Here is a 22,155-nt window from a genome sequence, read left to right on the forward strand (position 1 = left end):
TTATAGATATATTTGAAGTGTTCTATAAAATCATGAACGAGTATCGTGTGATCTTTTTTTTTTTAGGGATCAAATATCGCGTGATCTATATGCATTTAAAAGATAAAATATTTACCATTAAAAGTTGATTGGAGTGAGGACACACTCTGACTTCTGGGTAGAAAACGCGAACGGATCCGAAAATTTCAGTTGAGCAATATACTAGGATTCATTGCTCGAGTTCTAGAATCTAAATGACCCAATAATTTACTAACATTTACTCGTGATGATACGTTCAACAGTTTGGTTCCTTGTTGCTAGGAACAAGTGCATGTATAAGTAGGTTAACAGTACAGAATACAATACAGGCTATCAAGCCACATGTATATTGCAATACTTTTGGTGATTTCAACATCACAAACTTGTTGAAATCACTTCCCACGGTTCACTATGAAACAGAAAACTAACAGCTTCAAAACTGATGAATTTCAAATAGATTATCAAGCCAGAAGAAGGATTATCGACAGCCAGGCCAACGTTTGTTGACAACAACCATATCTTCTAAATTCCCATGGACATACACTTTCGGATCAGATATTTAACCTGCAAAGGGTCGAAACACGGATAACTAATTTCGGAGGGTAAAAAACATTCATTGTTCAGACTAATTGCCAATTGCAGCAACTACTTACCAGTAAGATTGGTTGGAAGCCAAGTTTAATGCGCATTATTGAGAAACCATCTTCAGTAACAAACATGATGGTGTACATGGTTTGATTCCTAGTAGTTTTAATTTGGCATTTGTATTTTTAGGCATCTTTTATATCCAACCACAATCATGATTTATTACAAGAATCAAGATTCACAAAAGCACAAAGTCTTCTGGGATGGTGATGCAGTTGGTTGTAGTTGTATAATGAATGACTTTTATTTGGTAGACGGATAAAATGACAGTAGTTATTGGAAATTCACACACATAAATGACAAAATTGAGGTTCAAATTGCACTTAAGGCGTTCAGCCTAGAAATTTCGACATTTTTGTCAATTGAATCATGAATTGTGGATTATATAATGAATGGTTTTAATAGAGTAATGAAAGATAAGATAAAATAGATATTTTAAGCATAAATGATTTTAAAAAAAAAATAAAAAATCTTTTTTTGTGGCTCAGCTAAAATCGTTACCTCCCCCTATTACTCCAGCCTCATGTTTCTGATCAAAACACCATAATAAGTCCAAGTCTTCAACTTAAAGACAAAAGTGGAAGACTTTAATGAGAACACAAAACCACCACAATAAGTCTAAGTTTTCAACTTATGGAAGACTTTAATGAGAATACAAAACCACCATAATAAGTCTGAGTCCTCACTATGTCGACAATGACAAATGGGAATATCAATTACAATGCATTATAAATATCACCTACATCTCCCATTATAATGCATTTATCATAATATAAGTGTCTAGTTCAATTATATATATTTCAGTGATTGCCAATAATTTCATTGTGTTGAAATTTCCAAAATGCTTCAAAGAATGAAGCTCTTACCAATGTCGTGTCTTATTTTGTTCTTTTATGTGTTTGTAATTGCCACATCACCTCATGCTGCAAGAAAAAACCAAGGTAGTGAGGCTGATGCTCTGTTGAAATGGAAGGCAAGCCTTGACAACCACAGCAGGGCATTGCTCTCTTCATGGATTGGTAATAATCCTTGTGGTTGGGAAGGAATCACGTGTGATTATGAATCAAAGTCCATCAACAAGATAAATCTCACCAATATTGGACTAAAAGGTACGCTTAAGAGTCTCAATTTCTCATCACTTACAAAAATTCACACCTTAATTTTAACAAACAACTTCTTGCATGGAGTTGTTCCACACCATATTGGAGAGATGTCTAGTCTAAAAACTCTTGATTTGTCGGTTAACAATCTCTCTGAGTCAATCCCACCATCCATAGGTAATTTGATTAATTTGGATACTATTGACCTTTCACAAAATACTCTCTCTGGACCAATTCCTTTCACTATCGGAAATTTAACGAAGCTAAGTGAATTGTATTTTTATTCAAATGCTCTCACTGGACAAATTCCACCTTCCATAGGTAACTTGATCAATTTGGATACTATTTACCTTAATGATAATGAACTCTCTGGACCAATTCCTTCGACTATCAGAAATTTGACAAAACTCAGTACATTATCTCTTTATTCAAATGCTCTCACTGGACAAATTCCACCTTCCATAGGTAATTTGATAAATTTGGATGCTATTGACCTTTCAGAAAATAATCTTTCCGGACCAATTCCTTTCACTATTGGAAATATGACAAAACTCAGTACACTGTCTCTTTTCTTAAATTCTCTCACCGGACAAATTCCACTTTCCATAGGTAACTTGATCAATTTGGATATTACTTCCCTTTCACAAAATAGTCTCTCTGGACCAATTCCTTCCACTATTGGAAATATGACAAAACTCAATACACTACATCTTTACTCAAATGCTCTCACTGGACAAATTTCACCTTCCATAGGTAACTTGATCAATTTGGATACAATTGACCTTTCAAATAATAATCTCTCTGGACCAATTCCTTCCACCATCGGAAATTTAACAAAAGCAAGTGAATTATCATTTTTCGCAAATGCCCTCACTGGACAAATTCCACCTTCCGTAGGTAACTTGATCAATTTGGATACTATTTACCTTAATGAAAATAGTCTCTCTGGACCAATTCCTTCCACTGTTGGAAATATGACAAAACTCCGTAAATTATATCTTTTCTCAAATTCTTTCAGTGAGAATATTCCAACAGAAATGAATAGGCTTACAGATTTGGAAGTACTCCATTTATCTGAAAATAATTTTGTTGGTCATTTACCTCACAATATTTGTATCGGTGGGAAGTTAAAAATGTTCACTGTTGCACTTAACCAGTTCACAGGCCTAGTTCCAGAGAGTTTGAAGAATTGCTCAAGCCTTAAGAGAGTGAGACTTCAACAAAACCAACTGACTGGAAATATAACAGACAGCTTTGGTGTGTATCCAAATTTGGAATACATGGATTTGAGTGATAATAATTTTTATGGTCATCTTTCTCCAAATTGGGGAAAGTGCAAGAATCTCACAAGCCTGAAAATCTCCGGTAATAATTTAACAGGAAGAATACCACCAGAACTAGGCAGAGCAACAAATTTACAGGAGCTTAACTTATCTTCAAACCATCTAACGCGAAAAATTCCAAAGGAGCTAGAAAACTTATCTTTGTTGATCAAACTCTCGTTAAGTAACAATCATCTTTTTGGAGAAGTTCCTGTGCAAATTGCATCATTGCATCTACTAACTGCATTGGAGCTTGCAACAAATAATTTGAGTGGCTTCATCCCTGAAAAACTTGGTATGTTGTCTAGGTTACTGCAGTTGAATTTGAGCCAAAATAAGTTTGAGGGGAAAATTCCTGTTGAGTTTGCCCAATTGAATGTTATTGAAAATCTTAATCTTAGTGGGAATTTTATGAATGGAACCATGCCAGCAATGCTTGGCCAGTTGAATCGCTTAGAAACGTTGAATCTCTCACATAACAATCTCTCTGGTACCATTCCCTTAAGCTTTGTTGATATGTTAAGCTTGACAACTGTTGATATATCTTACAACCAGTTGGAGGGTCCGATTCCAAACATTACAGCTTTCGAAAGAGCTCCAATTGAAGCATTGACAAATAACAAAGGCTTGTGTGGTAATGTCTCTGGCCTAAAGCCTTGCTCAACATCTGGTGGCAAATTTCATAATCATAAGACTAACAAAATGTTGGTGCTAGTTTTATCCCTCACTCTAGGCCCTCTATTGTTAGCATTAATTGTTTATGGGATCTCATACCTTTTTTGTCGAACTTCAAGCACAAAAGAAAACAAGGCTGCACAAGAATTTCAAATTGAAAATCTATTTGAAATATGGAGCTTTGATGGAAAAATGGTGTACGAGAACATTATCGAAGCTACCGAAGATTTTGACAACAAGCATCTCATTGGGGTTGGAGGACATGGAAATGTTTACAAAGCAGAGTTGCCTACAGGTCAAGTTGTAGCTGTGAAGAAACTTCATTCATTACAAAATGAGGAAATGTCTAATCTTAAAGCTTTCACAAATGAGATCCATGCTTTGACAGAAATTCGACATCGCAACATTGTGAAGTTATATGGGTTTTGTTCACATCGATTACACTCCTTTTTGGTTTATGAATTCTTGGAGAAGGGTAGCATGGACAACATTTTGAAGGACAATGAACAAGCTGGTGAATTTGATTGGAATAAGAGGGTGAATATTATTAAAGATATTGCTAATGCCTTATTCTATCTGCATCATGATTGTTCCCCTCCTATTGTTCATCGAGATATATCCAGCAAGAATGTTATTTTGGATTTGGAATGTGTAGCTCATGTCTCAGATTTTGGAACATCTAAGTTTCTAAATCCCAATTCATCCAATATGACTTCTTTTGCAGGCACCTTTGGATATGCTGCTCCAGGTAAATTCCTCTTTTCTTTTTTTTATATTAATTAAGGTTATAATATTTGTAGTTTATCTTTAGTAGTTACATGTAAAATAGAGTTATGTCACAATTGTCTAATCTACATTTCATGTTTTGTTTATGGAATTCTATTTTGAATGTTTACAGAACTTGCATACACAATGGAAGTAAATGAGAAATGTGACGTGTTTAGTTTTGGGATATTAACCTTGGAAATGCTTTTTGGAAAGCACCCTGGAGATATTGTAACTTATTTGTGGCAACAACCTTCACAAAGTGTTACGGACCTGAGACTTGATACAATGCCATTGATAGATAAGTTGGACCAGCGTCTCCCTCATCCCACAAAAACCATTGTTCAAGAGGTGGCATCGATGATAAGGATTGCAGTTGCTTGCTTAACTGAAAGCCCACGTTCTCGCCCTACCATGGAGCAGGTCTGCAGGCAGTTTGTAATGTCATAATCATCTTCAAATATGCTTCATATATATAGCCTAAATGTTATTTTCACCAAATATGCTTCTCTACTACTTCATTGTTTCATTTTTGTAAAACTTTTTGTTTGTATTGTAAATCATTTGAACTGGGTTGTATTATCAAATTTTATAGTTTAAAGTTATAAATTTATAGTTTAAAGTACACTTTCAATATTACTATAATTTTAAATTTTGTTTTAATTTTTTATGAAACATTTATATGCGTATAAAAGTGAACCTATTGATACTACATAACTCTCATATATTGTGTCTCACATCCTTTTTCTTTATGTTGCCCCTATATGAAGTGAAAAGGTTTTTCTGTTAGGAACCAAATGAGAAGATCCTATTCCTAATAAATAATGTCAGGCGATATTTCTAAAAATATATTCATTTTTAATCTTTTATACCGAGAATTATACATTAAGTAATAAGTACATGATTTATGCACAACGAAGAAAACTTCCAAATAGATAGAAACTAATGATGAACTATCTGAACCTAATCTAACTAAACAAGAATATAGCAGTGTTTGAGTGAGTGACCATAGCATTCCTCTTAAATCTAAACTACCAGAGAAGATTAACTTTTAAGTTAAATAATTGAGATTTAAGTTTAACTGATCATTTAAGTGTCAACTTCACATCACCATCTTTTCAAAAAAAAAAAAAAAAAACTTCACATCACCATTATAATGCAAGTGGTAAAAACCAAATGAAAATAACATAGCAAACCATGAATACACACGATAGTTGAAGAACCCACCAGTATACTTATTTGGCAGACCAAATTCTACCTCATTTTCCAACATATTTTCACGAGTGTAATTAGTAATTCGTTACTAAACATATAATATGCAAAAGTAACAGTAAAAAATATAGTCAAAGTCCACCATTATTGATGCATCTAGTTAGAAACTTCATAATTATGATAACTTGTCAATGCCATGGTAATGTTCTTCATAAACAATTTATCATATATAAGTTTATCAGACAAAGGTGAAAGCCTACCTCGATAGAAATAAAAAACACAATTCCCCGACTGCATTTTCTGAAAAGAATTAAAGGCTTCGTCAATAAAGATCACACGATTTCTGTTACCAACACAGAAATATGAAGCAGAAGTAGTTCAGTAAGTATTATTATATATTCTCTTGTAACATATTGACAAGGAATGCTATTGTTATATTATTGAAACATTGGCCGTCTCTTTGTTGTTCTATTGAAACCCTATATTGTTAACACTAAGAAGTAGTTCAAGGCAATAATAATCATGACAATAAGGTAAAAGGTTGTCCCTATTCAAATTTTACTCATATCGTTCATTGTGAGAATCATGGACCAAATTCAATAGTAATGTTAGAACTTGCAACAGACATTCACAACTTACAGCAGTTGCTAAGCTCTTGTGACGTTAAAATAGCACATCTCTCCAACTGTGGGCATCCACAATTGAAAATATGGGGCGTTCCGGGTCCTGCACACGAAATTTAATATCATTAGTAATAGTAACGTGATATTATGATTTTGAGGGTTAGACCTCAATTATTCCACAATTGTGCATTAATGAATCCTTATAATGTTAAATGAAATGCCAATGAGCAAGATAAATTCAATAGAACAAGGATTGTGCAAGGATAGGCAGCAAATGATCTCTTTGAACGGGGAGCTTGGCAATTTTCTTGAGCTTCTTCACCCTCCTCTCATCATTATAGACAAGAAAGAATGTTTTCAACATACATGAACCATCATTTTGTTATTGCTGGATCTCAAAGAGGCCTTCTTTTATTGCCAGATCAAAGGAACTACAATAGTATTGCGTAAGGCTGGGAACTCATTCAGACACATCTCTTCAGAAGCCTCTAAAATAGAAAACCACCAAAAGGTTTTCTCATATGTGACACTATACTATTAAGAAATTCTCACGGCCTCTTACCAAAAGGGCAAGTATCTTTAAAAAGAATAAATGAAAAAATAACTAGAAAATTTTGATTAAGCGAAGATACACAATTAACCAATTTTTGTCTTTTGGTTCATAAAAATTCTGGTAGACCTCTTAGTACGTAGTATTATTATCATATATTATATATTAGGCTGCAGCTGTAATGTTATATAGATTGGGGAGACCAAGCTCTCGAATTCTTGGAAGAGACCAAAAATCTTGAAATTCTTGGATATGAAGTGACTGTAATATCCCGCTGATTTTTAAATAAATTGTCGTATCAGATGAATATGTCGGAACAAAAATAATTTCTGAAGGGTTAATTATTTATTGAGAAATGCGACGTTAATCGGTAAATATCTCACACATTATTCCAATGAACTTGAAGAATTATATGGTTATGAATTAATAGAGGGTAGAAGTGTCTTTTTCCTTGAAGGACATTTTGGTCATTTAGGACACAAGATTTTTTTTAAAAAATGGGACCATTTTTCTACCACTTTCTTCATTTTTCCAAACCATTCTAGAGAATTTCATCCTTCTCCTTCCCTTGCCAAAATCGGTCCTCATCATGAGCCACCCTAACCTCCATTTTTTTCAACAATTCTTCATGGAATCAAGTTGCACATGCTTCAAGTGAGATCTCTAGAGTGAGATAAGCTAGAAACAAGCTTCAAGAATTAATTTGTCTCCCTCTAATCAGCCATAACAGCAACTCTCCATCTTTTAGAATCATGAGGTAAGTTTCTTTTGCAAGTTTGGAATGTGAAATTCAAGAAATGAAGTTCATGAGGGTATTTTTGGATACTAGGTTCAAGTTTGAAGTAGAAACTCAAAGTTGGAAGCAAGAAGAAGTGTCAAGATTGAGGTAAGGGCTGTTAGTAGCAATTGTTGTTGTTGTTGTTGTTGTTGGAATGAAAAGGGTAGAAAGCTAGAAGCTAAAAGCCATAAGTTGTTCCAATAACTTCCATAACTGATTTTTGAAGTTAACATGTTAGTACTGCTGTAGAAATGGGATAGGAGCTGTGTATACATGTATGCTTTAATTCTGGAAAATTTGAATTGAAATTGAATTGTTTAGAGGTCATAAGCTGTCAGTTAAGCTGTTTTGAGCAAAATGCCTTAAATGACTAAGTTGTGAATTCAAACTGCTGTATAAGTGGTTCATAGGGCTGATTATACATGTTGGAACTTCTGTGTTAAAGGTTGGGTCGAAATTAATTTTATAGAAGTTATAAGTTGCTAGTTAAGCCGTTGAAGAATAGCTTAAGTTGAAAGTTAAGTTGTTTCAAGTATTATTTTCTGAAGAACAGCTTATGAGAAATATGTTTAATTGACGTATGAGTAATGGAAAAATGATAATCTGTTTTAGTAATGTTAAAAGTGCTTAAATGATAATTAAGCTGTTTTAGAAGTGCTTAAATAGCCAAACGGCGAACTTCTGGTGCAGGGACGGAAATAAATTTTTTTGTGTAAGCTGGTTGATGAAGTAAGGCTATGTCACGAGTGGTTTGAATTGTTTCAGAAGGGGCAAGACCTATAAGCTAAGGCATAAGCTATTTTGGGAAAGTGATTATAGAGTTTTGGAGATAGCAGAGCTGCAGATTTTGGAATAAGCTGCTTGCAATTTGCAAGAATGATTCACGGTGAGTTCCCTTAGATAGAAAAACTTCCCTTTGGGTAGTTATATTATGCCACTAGAATGATAGTTTATAAATTGATATATATTAAGACATAATTTAGTGACAATATGATTTAAGGTTCACACCCTTGCTAGTGTACTCTAAAATAATTTTTATGTTGATAAATTGCTTATGGTAATGTAGGAGTTAGAGGAAAATTATTATGATAAGTTTTACGTGAGTATAAATAAATATGCAATTTCGGCTAACATTCCGGAAAGTGAGAATTGTTGGATTTTATTACTTTATTTCGGCTCTTAGCTAATATAAATTATATTTTTAAGGTGATATGATGGTTTGGTTTGGCTAAGACTCTAAATTCTCATTTTTATCGAATATGTATATCTAGCCGAAATTGTATTATGAATATCCTCTAATCATATACTACCATAGTGTATATTTATTTGTGTAAAAGAATGTTTAGAGTAAATTAGCCATTGGAAACAATTCATTCATGGGTAGATTTCCAATCATTGGAAAGTAAAGAATTCTAAGTATGAAAGTTCGGCTTAATTAGTCGGATTTAATTTATCAGGATATGGGGAAATTTTATAACCTTTTAGGAATGGCATATGACAACGATATGCCTAGAACCTGAATAGGTTAGTATAACAAATAATTTCAGAATAAAGACGAAATTACTACGTCTTTATTATTAGACTCAGAATGTTATTACTACAAGGAAATCAGTTCAAGTTATAATATTAAAACATGTTTAAGTTGTGGCTTTCACTATCCCGCCAGTTGGATACGAAAGGTTCCCGCCAGTTGGAACGGGCACTATCCGTGAGGATGACCCCACAATAATCAGAGGAGTCCGGTATCCCCGTCAGTTGGGTTCCCGCCAGTTGGAAATTAATACCGGTCAGAGTGGAATAAATTCCGGGGTTACTCCACCTGGGTTTATTCCGTAAAATCAACTCAGATAATATTGTTTGTTCAACGCTAACATTTCTAACATAATATGACAGACATTATGATTATGTTTATGATTTTATCATTAGTATTAGAATTATATTAGTAATTCAGATAGCGATCCTAGTTATCCCCCGATCGCTCAGTTATGCATGATAAAACAGTATAAACCCTGAATGGGTTAAGTTTAGAGACAGATGGCGATCCTAGGTTCCCTGTGATTGCCTACAACCTAGGATAGGTGGAACTCACTGAGACATCCCGTCTCACCCTAATCCCTTTTATTTTTTTCAGATCAGCAGGTTGTACGTGGCAAGGAGACAATACAGGAGGCTGAATGATATATTTCACATTCTCATGTTGTAATAGTTCATATTATTTATTATGGTTTCAGACGTGTATTCAGAAAGCAAATGTACGATCTTGCAGTGATGTATATATTTATTCAGTAAAAATTTTTATTTATTGTAATTTTAATGTATCCAGTACTAAGTTTAACGCACATGCTAAATATTCTAGATAAATTTAGTATGGGTGTTACAATTTGGTATCAGAGCTGGTCGATTCAGATCGTGCCTTGGGTCATTAGAATTCAATAAAACGTAGTGGGACCATTGGGTTCCGGATATTTATTCTAAATGTCATATCTAGCTGAGCCTGATCAACTCAACCTAGTATATGGCAGTTAGAACAAATGTCTGTGAGCTGAATAGGGCCTAGGAGGAATGAAGCGTACGAAGAAGGGAAGTCAGGTTTTATAACGAATTTTGATAAGGAAGTATTGGATGCCAAATGGTCGTCGATAGTATGTGCAGATGAAGAAGATTCTTCATAAACATATAGGAAATATTAAGGATAAGACGGAATACCTCAATATCGATGGACACGTTGTTGAACGGTAGAGAAGTAAGAGATTCAAGAATGATTAAGGGATTATTGCGACTTCGATATGAGCATTAGTATAAGAAGCATAAGTAAGGTACAGAAGAAAGAAATAATTCTAAAGGCGTAATTAAGACTGTGGGATCAGAAGAAGAATTTGATATGAGGAAAATTATCACACGATTAATGGAATCCATAAGCTTTCAGTCGAAGTAGAGGATGTAAGAAGTGAGGGACTTGAATGCCGAAATGAGCTGGATTTTGATGCTTGAACTGTTAAGTGAACTAATTAAGGAATAAGTAAATTATTTTGGAACAGACAAGAAAACCCCCTCGATGTGAGCAAAGAATGGACAACGTAAGTCAGATAAACTATGTTGGATTAGTCGCACCTCCCGAAATCTAAAGTGCTAGATTTATGAATCAGTAAATTGAAGATGCTATGCAGCATACGAGTCAAGAAGGATGAATAAATAGTAGTGAAAAGATCCTTACGGATTAGAGCACGATTTGTATGTATTTTTTATTAGCACGGAATTGCAGAAAAGTTAAACTAATAAGGATTGTACGCTAAGGAAATTGAATAAGACCCCTTGCATTTATCATGATATTAAGTTGTTCTTCGAACAAAGAAATACAAGTATAACAGTAAGTGGAAAGAGATCCCGGTGATGGTCAGAGACAAGATGTAACTCTTAATCGGAAAAAAAAAATGAAGACTGAATAAGAAGTTGCCAAAGTACAGTGAACTAATAGACGAATGATGTCAAGCTCTTTAAACAGAATGTCGAGGACAAGAATATATTAACGCATGAATACAATATGTTGATGTGTTAAGGGTTAATCAAGATTTTTGAATTTGAAAATTATTTTAAGGTTCTGCTACAGGTAAAATTGTCGCTAGTGTAAAAGAGTTAAGAACGAAGTAAAGTATTGAGGAGTTAAACATTTTTATCTGATGATTTTTCTTATGCAAGTGTCCTGAAAACCAAAAAAAAATGATTTTGTTAACTAAATCGAATTTTGGGAGTCGAAGTTATTATAGAGGAGATCGTAAGTGTAACTGTCATTACAGACAAGAACAAATTGGAAATAAGCCTCAAATATTCAAGTATGTGTTAGTTCATAAATAATGTGAATGTGAGAATCTTTCAAGGAACACTTTGCGAGAACAAGTATGTAGTGTATGTTTAAAAAAAAATTGTAGTATTTGAAAATGATTCATCAGTGATTATAAGTCGGTGCTCGAAATAGCAAGAAGTGTAGAGTTAGCCACATGATCATAACATGTAGTAATGAGATGGATAAATTTACAGTATGGTTGGAGCAGTACGCCTAATCGAAGTGAACTAATAAATCAGAGTAGCGCATCAAAATCGAATCAAAATTCCAGTATCAAAATCGAATCATCAACACATAATCATCATCACCGAATCATCAACACATAATCATCATCACAAAAATCGAATCAAAATTCCAGTATCCAATCCACAAAATCACACCAAAATCGAATCAAAAATTCCAGTATCGAATCATATCAAAATTCGAACCAAAGATTCCAGTACCAAATCACACATCTGAATCCAGTTCCAACACTGAATCAGACAAAGACGCAGATCGAAGAAACAACAAAAAGGAACGGTGCTAGGAAAAACGTCGTTCGCAACGGCGAACGAAGAGGAAGAACGAGTTGCAGCAGTAAAGGGGAGAAGAACAACGCGAAGGAAGCAGTGAAGGTCGGTTAGCTCTCTCTCCTTTCTTCTTTCCAATTTTTTTTTTAATTTTCGTGATTTTGAAATGTAGATCTAGGTTGTTTTGGTATGTCTTTGTGGAAATTAATCACGAATATGAATAGATAAGATGAAGAGGAATATTTTAGTAAAAAAAAAATTTAGAAAAAAAAGGAAGTTTAAACTTCCAACGCGGTGGCGCCGCCACTTTGGCCGGCCAACCACCGCGTCGGACCACCTCCTCTTCATCTTCTCCGGCGAGGCTTAGTTAGAGAGAGGAGAGAGCTTTTTGTATTGTTAGAGAGAGAAGTGGAGAGTGGAAATGGAACCAGAACCGGTTCACAGGCTTATATAAGGCCTTGAACCGGTTCGACCCGTTCTTTTCCTCCCTAACCCGATCCATTCTCATCTCTCAGGCCCAGTCTGCCTTGTTCATACACGTGCTGCTGCTCACACCCCCCCTTCCTGTGTATTCTTGATAGTTTCTTACTGTATACACCCCTGTCTTGTCTAAAATTCCACATTAAGACTCCTAAATCTTTTTCCATGTGTTCTTGATATTTTTCTTAACATTTTTGTGATATCTTTTTGTGCCAAAACCTGAGGAAAATATATGTAGCATTTTTTTTTATTATTCTTGTTAAAATTAGTGATTTTCTTGCACATTTTAAATCTAAAAATCCTCTAAAAATTCCTAAAAAATTCCTATGTGTTCTTGATCATTTTCTTGATATTTTTGTGATGTTATCATGTGTAAAATCTTGATTAAAGATGTGTGGTATTTTCTTGTCAATTGTTACTATTTTTGTTAAAAATTGTGAAGTTTCTATATGTTTTTGTGTCTAAAAATTCTTTAAAAATTCTAAAAATTTTCATACACACTTCTTGATAGTTTTGTGGTATTTTTGTGATGATTTTTGCATATTAAAACTTGGAAAAAATAATGTGTTGATTTTCTTGCTATTTTGTGATGTTTTGCATTAAAAAATTTGTGAAAAATTGCTTGATTTTAGTTCCCACCTCTTAATAAATGTTTGGATCCATTACCACATGATTTTGTGAAGTTTTAGCTGCTGTTTGTATGTGTTTTTGCTATATGTGTGTGCCTTGTGTTTAGTTGCTTGTTTTGCAAGTTAGATTTATGAATAAAATGCCAAAAATGCATAAAATGCATCATGATTCTTGACTTGAATATGTTCTTGTCCTTCTCATATCATTGAATGTGATAATTTTTTTAGCTAATTGGCATGATATGGGGATTATAGGGCATATACTTGGCTTGATATCATGGTAAATTTTAGGTGCATCTTGCTACTTCTAGGTTAAAAATTCCATTACTTTTTGTCAATTTCTTTAGTACTTTCTTTTGCTTCTAGTTTCTATTCTATCATGCTTTATTCTACTAACCATTTTGTTTCATGTTTCATGCATCCCATAAGCATTTCATCCTCCATCTCACATTCTCATCCTTTTATTTCTTACACTTTAAATTCCATGCAAAATTAGAATGTAAAACTTAGGAATTTTGTAATATTTTACTTTATGCCTTTAAATTTCTTGCAAGACCATAGGATGTATCTAGGCCAATGATGTAATAAGGACAATGGACTCTAATAATGTACACCGACACAAGCACCGACACATGCACACACCTCACTTTAGATGTATGCTTAGAATATGCATGTTTAGATGTATGTTTAGGATTGTATGTTTAGATGAATGCTTAGGATTTACACTTAGAAAAATCAACTTTCCAAAAAAACTTGAACAACATCACTCAAATAATTTTCCAAAGAAACCTTGGGATCAAAATCCCATTGAATTTTCCCTTTATTTTCTTAAATAAAAATTTTAATGAACTTTAATCATGCTTAGACCCTTTTTGCAAAATAACTAATTCAAACCCACTTTTTCACAATCTCATGCCTTTGAGGCCTCTCAATCTCATTCTTCAAAATTCCAATTTTCAAACTTAAAATCAACCAACAAAAACAAAAATATTTTTTGGAAGAGAACTACGGTGGATTTGATCCCTTAATCGGGTACGTAGGCAAGGAACAAAATTCCTTCAATTCAAATAAAATAAAAATTCAAACATTCTCCTCCCTCTAATTCTTCACTTAGAAACTCTTAGACATAAATAAACACTTTCAAATAGCATTTAAAAATAAAGCGCGCGCGTAGAAATTAAAGACGGTTCCTATAGGTTACTATAGTCGTTATGGGTGCCTAACACCTTCCTGTAGCGAAAACAACTCCCGGACCTCGATTCTCAAGGGTTTTGCTTATTTTTTCCCTTCCCAAGAAAAATGAGATATCAAAGGTTAAAAAGGTTCAAACGTAATCAATGTTTGACACCCGAAAACCAAGATAAAACAGTGGTATGATGAGCATTTCTCATGGTGCATTAGTAATAGCTAAAGGGTCTAAAATACAAGGTTTATATATTTTAGAAGGTTCCACTGTTATAGCTCATGCATCAGTTGCTAGTGTAGACACTTTGGACATAACTACACTATGACATTTTAGGTTAGGTCATGTCAGTGAGAGGGGTTTGGTTGAGGTAGCTAAACAAGGTTTGCTAGGGAATGAAAAATTGAACAAACTAGATTTATGTGATAATTGCATGTTAGGCAAACAACACAAGGTGAAGTTTGGGATGAGTGTGCATAAATCTAGTAGGCTTTTTGAGTATGTTCATTCGGATCTTTGGGGTCCAACATCAGTTAAAACTCATGGGGTAGGTTCATATTTCATGTATATTATTGATGATTATTCTAGAAGGGTATGGGTTTACATTATGAAGAATAAAAGTGACGTTATTGAAAAATTTAAAGAATGGCATACACTTGTAGAAAATCAGATTGGAACTAAACTGAAGGGATTTACTTTTCCCACCATGTAGGTTTCCTCGCGCGCCCTATTTTTTCCAAAAAATGCCCTTGAGTTTCCGGATTTTATAATCCGGAATGGTTTTTTTTTTTTTGTAAAAGGGTGAAAAAATGAGTAACGGATTTTTTCGGATTTTGTAATCCGAAAACTTCAAAAAATAGGGCGCGTTACATGATGTTTCCGGATTACATAATCCGGAAACCCCCTAAACACCCCTTTTCAAGGTAAAACAGTTCGGATTATATAATCAGAATTGTACAGCACAAATTCTAAACATGTTTGTAACATGGATAGTCATTTTAGGGACAATATTAATCTTCCTAACTCTCATTCCTCCGTTTTTGGGTCATTGTTACCTGTTCTTAGTCAAAAATCGGGTTTTCGGGCTACTTGATCGGATTGCTCCGAAACTTCCCCAGAAAACCAGAAAAAATTCAAGGGACTTCTTACGGGACTTCGCCCCTCAAAATCCAAAATTCCATTTTTTAGACCCATTTTTCATTTTTTTAAATTTTTCATATTCTCAGAAAAATCCGAAAAAATTTGCATTAGTTTTATTTGATTTTTAGAATTTTTTGGTGCTATTTTTATATTTTATTTGACAGGTTTTTAGGATTTTTCACTTAGTTTTTTTGTTGTTTTTAAAAGCAAAACTCAAAACTGCTGAAATGTGAGAGAGTTTGATGACTGATTATACATAAGAATTGTCAGATTATAAAATCCGAAATAGTAAACATGAATCCGGATTTTAAAATCCAGAATGCACAAGGGCATTTTTGAAAATTTTACAGGGCACAGGAGAAGGCTATAGGGTGGGAAAATTAATTCCCTAAACTGAAAGTGTTAAGAATTGACAATGACCTAGAGTTTGTTTCAGAGCAGTTTAATGAGTTTTGCACACGAGATCATGTTTTATACACCTCTAACAAACCCTCAAGTAAATTTATTAGTACTTTTTTTAACTTACTATTTTTTTAAAAATAAATTACTTTTAATTTCTTACACGAGTTAAAAAGAGACAAATCTAAATATTACTATTATTTATTTTTAACAAGGTATAAAATTAAAAAGTCAAACAAAATATATGTATATGGTTCATATTTTTAACAAGGTGCGTCAACTTTGTTTATTTATTTTTTTTCGGTTTATATTGGAGACCGGAGTAATTTAATCCTTGATATTACTATCAAATGAGTAAAATAAATAAAATTTGACAGAATTAAAAACTTTTTTAAATATTTATAATCTCATAGATCTGTCCTCGTGAGCTTAGCTCAGTTGTTATGGACAATGCATAATATATGTAAGGGTAAGGTCCGTGGTTCAAACCCTGACCACCAAAAAAAAAAAAAATCTCATAGATATATTTGAAGTGTTCTATCGTGTGATCTTTTTTTTATAGATATATTTGAAGTGTTCTATAAAATCATGAACGAGTATCGTGTGATCTTTTTTTTTTTTAGGGATCAAATATCGCGTGATCTATATGCATTTAAAAGATAAAATATTTACCATTAAAAGTTGATTGGAGTGAGGACACACTCTGACTTCTGGGTAGAAAACGCGAACGGATCCGAAAATTTCAGTTGAGCAATATACTAGGATTCATTGCTCGAGTTCTAGAATCTAAATGACCCAATAATTTACTAACATTTACTCGTGATGATACGTTCAACAGTTTGGTTCCTTGTTGCTAGGAACAAGTGCATGTATAAGTAGGTTAACAGTACAGAATACAATACAGGCTATCAAGCCACATGTATATTGCAATACTTTTGGTGATTTCAACATCACAAACTTGTTGAAATCACTTCCCACGGTTCACTATGAAACAGAAAACTAACAGCTTCAAAACTGATGAATTTCAAATAGATTATCAAGCCAGAAGAAGGATTATCGACAGCCAGGCCAACGTTTGTTGACAACAACCATATCTTCTAAATTCCCATGGACATACACTTTCGGATCAGATATTTAACCTGAAAAGGGTCGAAACACGGATAACTAATTTCGGAGGGTAAAAAACATTCATTGTTCAGACTAATTGCCAATTGCAGCAACTACTTACCAGTAAGATTGGTTGGAAGCCAAGTTTAATGCGCATTATTGAGAAACCATCTTCAGTAACAAACATGATGGTGTACATGGTTTGATTCCTAGTAGTTTTAATTTGGCATTTGTATTTTTAGGCATCTTTTATATCCAACCACAATCATGATTTATTACAAGAATCAAGATTCACAAAAGCACAAAGTCTTCTGGGATGGTGATGCAGTTGGTTGTAGTTGTATAATGAATGACTTTTATTTGGTAGACGGATAAAATGACAGTAGTTATTGGAAATTCACACACATAAATGACAAAATTGAGGTTCAAATTGCACTTAAGGCGTTCAGCCTAGAAATTTCGACATTTTTGTCAATTGAATCATGAATTGTGGATTATATAATGAATGGTTTTAATGGAGTAATGAAAGATAAGATAAAATAGATATTTTAAGCATAAATGATTTTAAAAAAAAAATAAAAAATCTTTTTTTGTGGCTCAGCTAAAATCGTTACCTCCCCCTATTACTCCAGCCTCATGTTTCTGATCAAAACACCATAATAAGTCCAAGTCTTCAACTTAAAGACAAAAGTGGAAGACTTTAATGAGAACACAAAACCACCACAATAAGTCTAAGTTTTCAACTTATGGAAGACTTTAATGAGAATACAAAACCACCATAATAAGTCTGAGTCCTCACTATGTCGACAATGACAAATGGGAATATCAATTACAATGCATTATAAATATCACCTACATCTCCCATTATAATGCATTTATCATAATATAAGTGTCTAGTTCAATTATATATATTTCAGTGATTGCCAATAATTTCATTGTGTTGAAATTTCCAAAATGCTTCAAAGAATGAAGCTCTTACCAATGTCGTGTCTTATTTTGTTCTTTTATGTGTTTGTAATTGCCACATCACCTCATGCTGCAAGAAAAAACCAAGGTAGTGAGGCTGATGCTCTGTTGAAATGGAAGGCAAGCCTTGACAACCACAGCAGGGCATTGCTCTCTTCATGGATTGGTAATAATCCTTGTGGTTGGGAAGGAATCACGTGTGATTATGAATCAAAGTCCATCAACAAGATAAATCTCACCAATATTGGACTAAAAGGTACGCTTAAGAGTCTCAATTTCTCATCACTTACAAAAATTCACACCTTAATTTTAACAAACAACTTCTTGCATGGAGTTGTTCCACACCATATTGGAGAGATGTCTAGTCTAAAAACTCTTGATTTGTCGGTTAACAATCTCTCTGAGTCAATCCCACCATCCATAGGTAATTTGATTAATTTGGATACTATTGACCTTTCACAAAATACTCTCTCTGGACCAATTCCTTTCACTATCGGAAATTTAACGAAGCTAAGTGAATTGTATTTTTATTTAAATGCTCTCACTGGACAAATTCCACCTTCCATAGGTAACTTGATCAATTTGGATACTATTTACCTTAATGATAATGAACTCTCTGGACCAATTCCTTCGACTATCAGAAATTTGACAAAACTCAGTACATTATCTCTTTATTCAAATGCTCTCACTGGACAAATTCCACCTTCCATAGGTAATTTGATAAATTTGGATGCTATTGACCTTTCAGAAAATAATCTTTCCGGACCAATTCCTTTCACTATTGGAAATATGACAAAACTCAGTACACTGTCTCTTTTCTTAAATTCTCTCACCGGACAAATTCCACTTTCCATAGGTAACTTGATCAATTTGGATATTACTTCCCTTTCACAAAATAGTCTCTCTGGACCAATTCCTTCCACTATTGGAAATATGACAAAACTCAATACACTACATCTTTACTCAAATGCTCTCACTGGACAAATTTCACCTTCCATAGGTAACTTGATCAATTTGGATACAATTGACCTTTCAAATAATAATCTCTCTGGACCAATTCCTTCCACCATCGGAAATTTAACAAAAGCAAGTGAATTATCATTTTTCGCAAATGCCCTCACTGGACAAATTCCACCTTCCGTAGGTAACTTGATCAATTTGGATACTATTTACCTTAATGAAAATAGTCTCTCTGGACCAATTCCTTCCACTGTTGGAAATATGACAAAACTCCGTAAATTATATCTTTTCTCAAATTCTTTCAGTGAGAATATTCCAACAGAAATGAATAGGCTTACAGATTTGGAAGTACTCCATTTATCTGAAAATAATTTTGTTGGTCATTTACCTCACAATATTTGTATCGGTGGGAAGTTAAAAATGTTCACTGTTGCACTTAACCAGTTCACAGGCCTAGTTCCAGAGAGTTTGAAGAATTGCTCAAGCCTTAAGAGAGTGAGACTTCAACAAAACCAACTGACTGGAAATATAACAGACAGCTTTGGTGTGTATCCAAATTTGGAATACATGGATTTGAGTGATAATAATTTTTATGGTCATCTTTCTCCAAATTGGGGAAAGTGCAAGAATCTCACAAGCCTGAAAATCTCCGGTAATAATTTAACAGGAAGAATACCACCAGAACTAGGCAGAGCAACAAATTTACAGGAGCTTAACTTATCTTCAAACCATCTAACGCGAAAAATTCCAAAGGAGCTAGAAAACTTATCTTTGTTGATCAAACTCTCGTTAAGTAACAATCATCTTTTTGGAGAAGTTCCTGTGCAAATTGCATCATTGCATCTACTAACTGCATTGGAGCTTGCAACAAATAATTTGAGTGGCTTCATCCCTGAAAAACTTGGTATGTTGTCTAGGTTACTGCAGTTGAATTTGAGCCAAAATAAGTTTGAGGGGAAAATTCCTGTTGAGTTTGCCCAATTGAATGTTATTGAAAATCTTAATCTTAGTGGGAATTTTATGAATGGAACCATGCCAGCAATGCTTGGCCAGTTGAATCGCTTAGAAACGTTGAATCTCTCACATAACAATCTCTCTGGTACCATTCCCTTAAGCTTTGTTGATATGTTAAGCTTGACAACTGTTGATATATCTTACAACCAGTTGGAGGGTCCGATTCCAAACATTACAGCTTTCGAAAGAGCTCCAATTGAAGCATTGACAAATAACAAAGGCTTGTGTGGTAATGTCTCTGGCCTAAAGCCTTGCTCAACATCTGGTGGCAAATTTCATAATCATAAGACTAACAAAATGTTGGTGCTAGTTTTATCCCTCACTCTAGGCCCTCTATTGTTAGCATTAATTGTTTATGGGATCTCATACCTTTTTTGTCGAACTTCAAGCACAAAAGAAAACAAGGCTGCACAAGAATTTCAAATTGAAAATCTATTTGAAATATGGAGCTTTGATGGAAAAATGGTGTACGAGAACATTATCGAAGCTACCGAAGATTTTGACAACAAGCATCTCATTGGGGTTGGAGGACATGGAAATGTTTACAAAGCAGAGTTGCCTACAGGTCAAGTTGTAGCTGTGAAGAAACTTCATTCATTACAAAATGAGGAAATGTCTAATCTTAAAGCTTTCACAAATGAGATCCATGCTTTGACAGAAATTCGACATCGCAACATTGTGAAGTTATATGGGTTTTGTTCACATCGATTACACTCCTTTTTGGTTTATGAATTCTTGGAGAAGGGTAGCATGGACAACATTTTGAAGGACAATGAACAAGCTGGTGAATTTGATTGGAATAAGAGGGTGAATATTATTAAAGATATTGCTAATGCCTTATTCTATCTGCATCATGATTGTTCCCCTCCTATTGTTCATCGAGATATATCCAGCAAGAATGTTATTTTGGATTTGGAATGTGTAGCTCATGTCTCAGATTTTGGAACATCTAAGTTTCTAAATCCCAATTCATCCAATATGACTTCTTTTGCAGGCACCTTTGGATATGCTGCTCCAGGTAAATTCCTCTTTTCTTTTTTTTATATTAATTAAGGTTATAATATTTGTAGTTTATCTTTAGTAGTTACATGTAAAATAGAGTTATGTCACAATTGTCTAATCTACATTTCATGTTTTGTTTATGGAATTCTATTTTGAATGTTTACAGAACTTGCATACACAATGGAAGTAAATGAGAAATGTGACGTGTTTAGTTTTGGGATATTAACCTTGGAAATGCTTTTTGGAAAGCACCCTGGAGATATTGTAACTTATTTGTGGCAACAACCTTCACAAAGTGTTACGGACCTGAGACTTGATACAATGCCATTGATAGATAAGTTGGACCAGCGTCTCCCTCATCCCACAAAAACCATTGTTCAAGAGGTGGCATCGATGATAAGGATTGCAGTTGCTTGCTTAACTGAAAGCCCACGTTCTCGCCCTACCATGGAGCAGGTCTGCAGGCAGTTTGTAATGTCATAATCATCTTCAAATATGCTTCATATATATAGCCTAAATGTTATTTTCACCAAATATGCTTCTCTACTACTTCATTGTTTCATTTTTGTAAAACTTTTTGTTTGTATTGTAAATCATTTGAACTGGGTTGTATTATCAAATTTTATAGTTTAAAGTTATAAATTTATAGTTTAAAGTACACTTTCAATATTACTATAATTTTAAATTTTGTTTTAATTTTTTATGAAACATTTATATGCGTATAAAAGTGAACCTATTGATACTACATAACTCTCATATATTGTGTCTCACATCCTTTTTCTTTATGTTGCCCCTATATGAAGTGAAAAGGTTTTTCTGTTAGGAACCAAATGAGAAGATCCTATTCCTAATAAATAATGTCAGGCGATATTTCTAAAAATATATTCATTTTTAATCTTTTATACCGAGAATTATACATTAAGTAATAAGTACATGATTTATGCACAACGAAGAAAACTTCCAAATAGATAGAAACTAATGATGAACTATCTGAACCTAATCTAACTAAACAAGAATATAGCAGTGTTTGAGTGAGTGACCATAGCATTCCTCTTAAATCTAAACTACCAGAGAAGATTAACTTTTAAGTTAAATAATTGAGATTTAAGTTTAACTGATCATTTAAGTGTCAACTTCACATCACCGTCTTTTCAAAAAAAAAAAAAAAAAAACTTCACATCACCATTATAATGCAAGTGGTAAAAACCAAATGAAAATAACATAGCAAACCATGAAT

The 22,155-nt window shown here is 33.7% G+C and overlaps 2 protein-coding genes and 4 long non-coding RNA genes across 10 annotated transcripts; 3 read left to right on the top strand and 3 right to left on the bottom strand.

The window, feature by feature from the left end:
• Nucleotides 1-269: 269 nt before the first annotated feature.
• Nucleotides 270-1,292, bottom strand: LOC146953895 (uncharacterized). Its single transcript, XR_015011342.1, has 2 exons — nucleotides 672-1,292; nucleotides 270-582 (listed from the first exon to the last, which is right to left on the bottom strand). It is a non-coding gene; the product is annotated as an uncharacterized LOC146953895 (long non-coding RNA).
• A 131-nt stretch (nucleotides 1,293-1,423) lies between these two features.
• Nucleotides 1,424-5,152, top strand: LOC146953896 (MDIS1-interacting receptor like kinase 2-like). 2 transcript variants are annotated; one of them, XM_085712295.1, is made up of 3 exons: nucleotides 1,424-1,772; nucleotides 3,144-4,508; nucleotides 4,659-5,152. In XM_085712295.1, exons 1-3 carry the CDS (start codon nucleotides 1,505-1,507, stop codon nucleotides 4,973-4,975), a joined length of 1,950 nt encoding a protein of 649 aa, XP_085568421.1. In that variant the 5' UTR covers nucleotides 1,424-1,504; the 3' UTR covers nucleotides 4,976-5,152. The 2 variants fall into 2 exon arrangements, with proteins under 2 accessions (XP_085568421.1, XP_085568412.1); XM_085712286.1 differs by having other exon boundaries at nucleotides 1,424-4,508.
• LOC146953897 (uncharacterized) lies at nucleotides 4,592-21,247 on the bottom strand. 2 transcript variants are annotated; one of them, XR_015011337.1, is made up of 4 exons: nucleotides 21,146-21,247; nucleotides 6,377-6,463; nucleotides 5,998-6,037; nucleotides 4,592-4,950 (listed from the first exon to the last, which is right to left on the bottom strand). It is a non-coding gene; the product is annotated as an uncharacterized LOC146953897 (long non-coding RNA). The 2 variants fall into 2 exon arrangements; XR_015011339.1 differs by having other exon boundaries at nucleotides 5,998-6,080.
• On the top strand, nucleotides 7,409-12,310 carry LOC146953898 (uncharacterized). 2 transcript variants are annotated; one of them, XR_015011332.1, is made up of 4 exons: nucleotides 7,409-7,667; nucleotides 7,740-7,796; nucleotides 8,379-8,574; nucleotides 9,820-12,310. It is a non-coding gene; the product is annotated as an uncharacterized LOC146953898 (long non-coding RNA). The 2 variants fall into 2 exon arrangements; XR_015011330.1 differs by having other exon boundaries at nucleotides 7,420-7,796.
• Nucleotides 16,696-17,718, bottom strand: LOC146953899 (uncharacterized). Its single transcript, XR_015011343.1, has 2 exons — nucleotides 17,098-17,718; nucleotides 16,696-17,008 (listed from the first exon to the last, which is right to left on the bottom strand). It is a non-coding gene; the product is annotated as an uncharacterized LOC146953899 (long non-coding RNA).
• Nucleotides 17,850-21,576, top strand: LOC146953900 (MDIS1-interacting receptor like kinase 2-like). Of its 2 annotated transcripts, XM_085712256.1 has the most exons (3): nucleotides 17,850-18,198; nucleotides 19,570-20,934; nucleotides 21,085-21,576. In XM_085712256.1, the coding sequence occupies exons 1-3, from the start codon at nucleotides 17,931-17,933 to the stop codon at nucleotides 21,399-21,401; spliced, it is 1,950 nt and encodes a 649-aa protein (XP_085568382.1). In that variant the 5' UTR covers nucleotides 17,850-17,930; the 3' UTR covers nucleotides 21,402-21,576. The 2 variants fall into 2 exon arrangements, with proteins under 2 accessions (XP_085568382.1, XP_085568374.1); XM_085712248.1 differs by having other exon boundaries at nucleotides 17,850-20,934.
• The last annotated feature ends 579 nt before the right edge of the window (nucleotides 21,577-22,155 follow it).

The sequence above is a fragment of the Medicago sativa genome, chromosome 1, assembly GCF_051527215.1.
Source record: "Medicago sativa cultivar Bolivia chromosome 1, Bolivia_mono, whole genome shotgun sequence".
Classification (NCBI taxonomy): domain Eukaryota; kingdom Viridiplantae; phylum Streptophyta; class Magnoliopsida; order Fabales; family Fabaceae; genus Medicago; species Medicago sativa.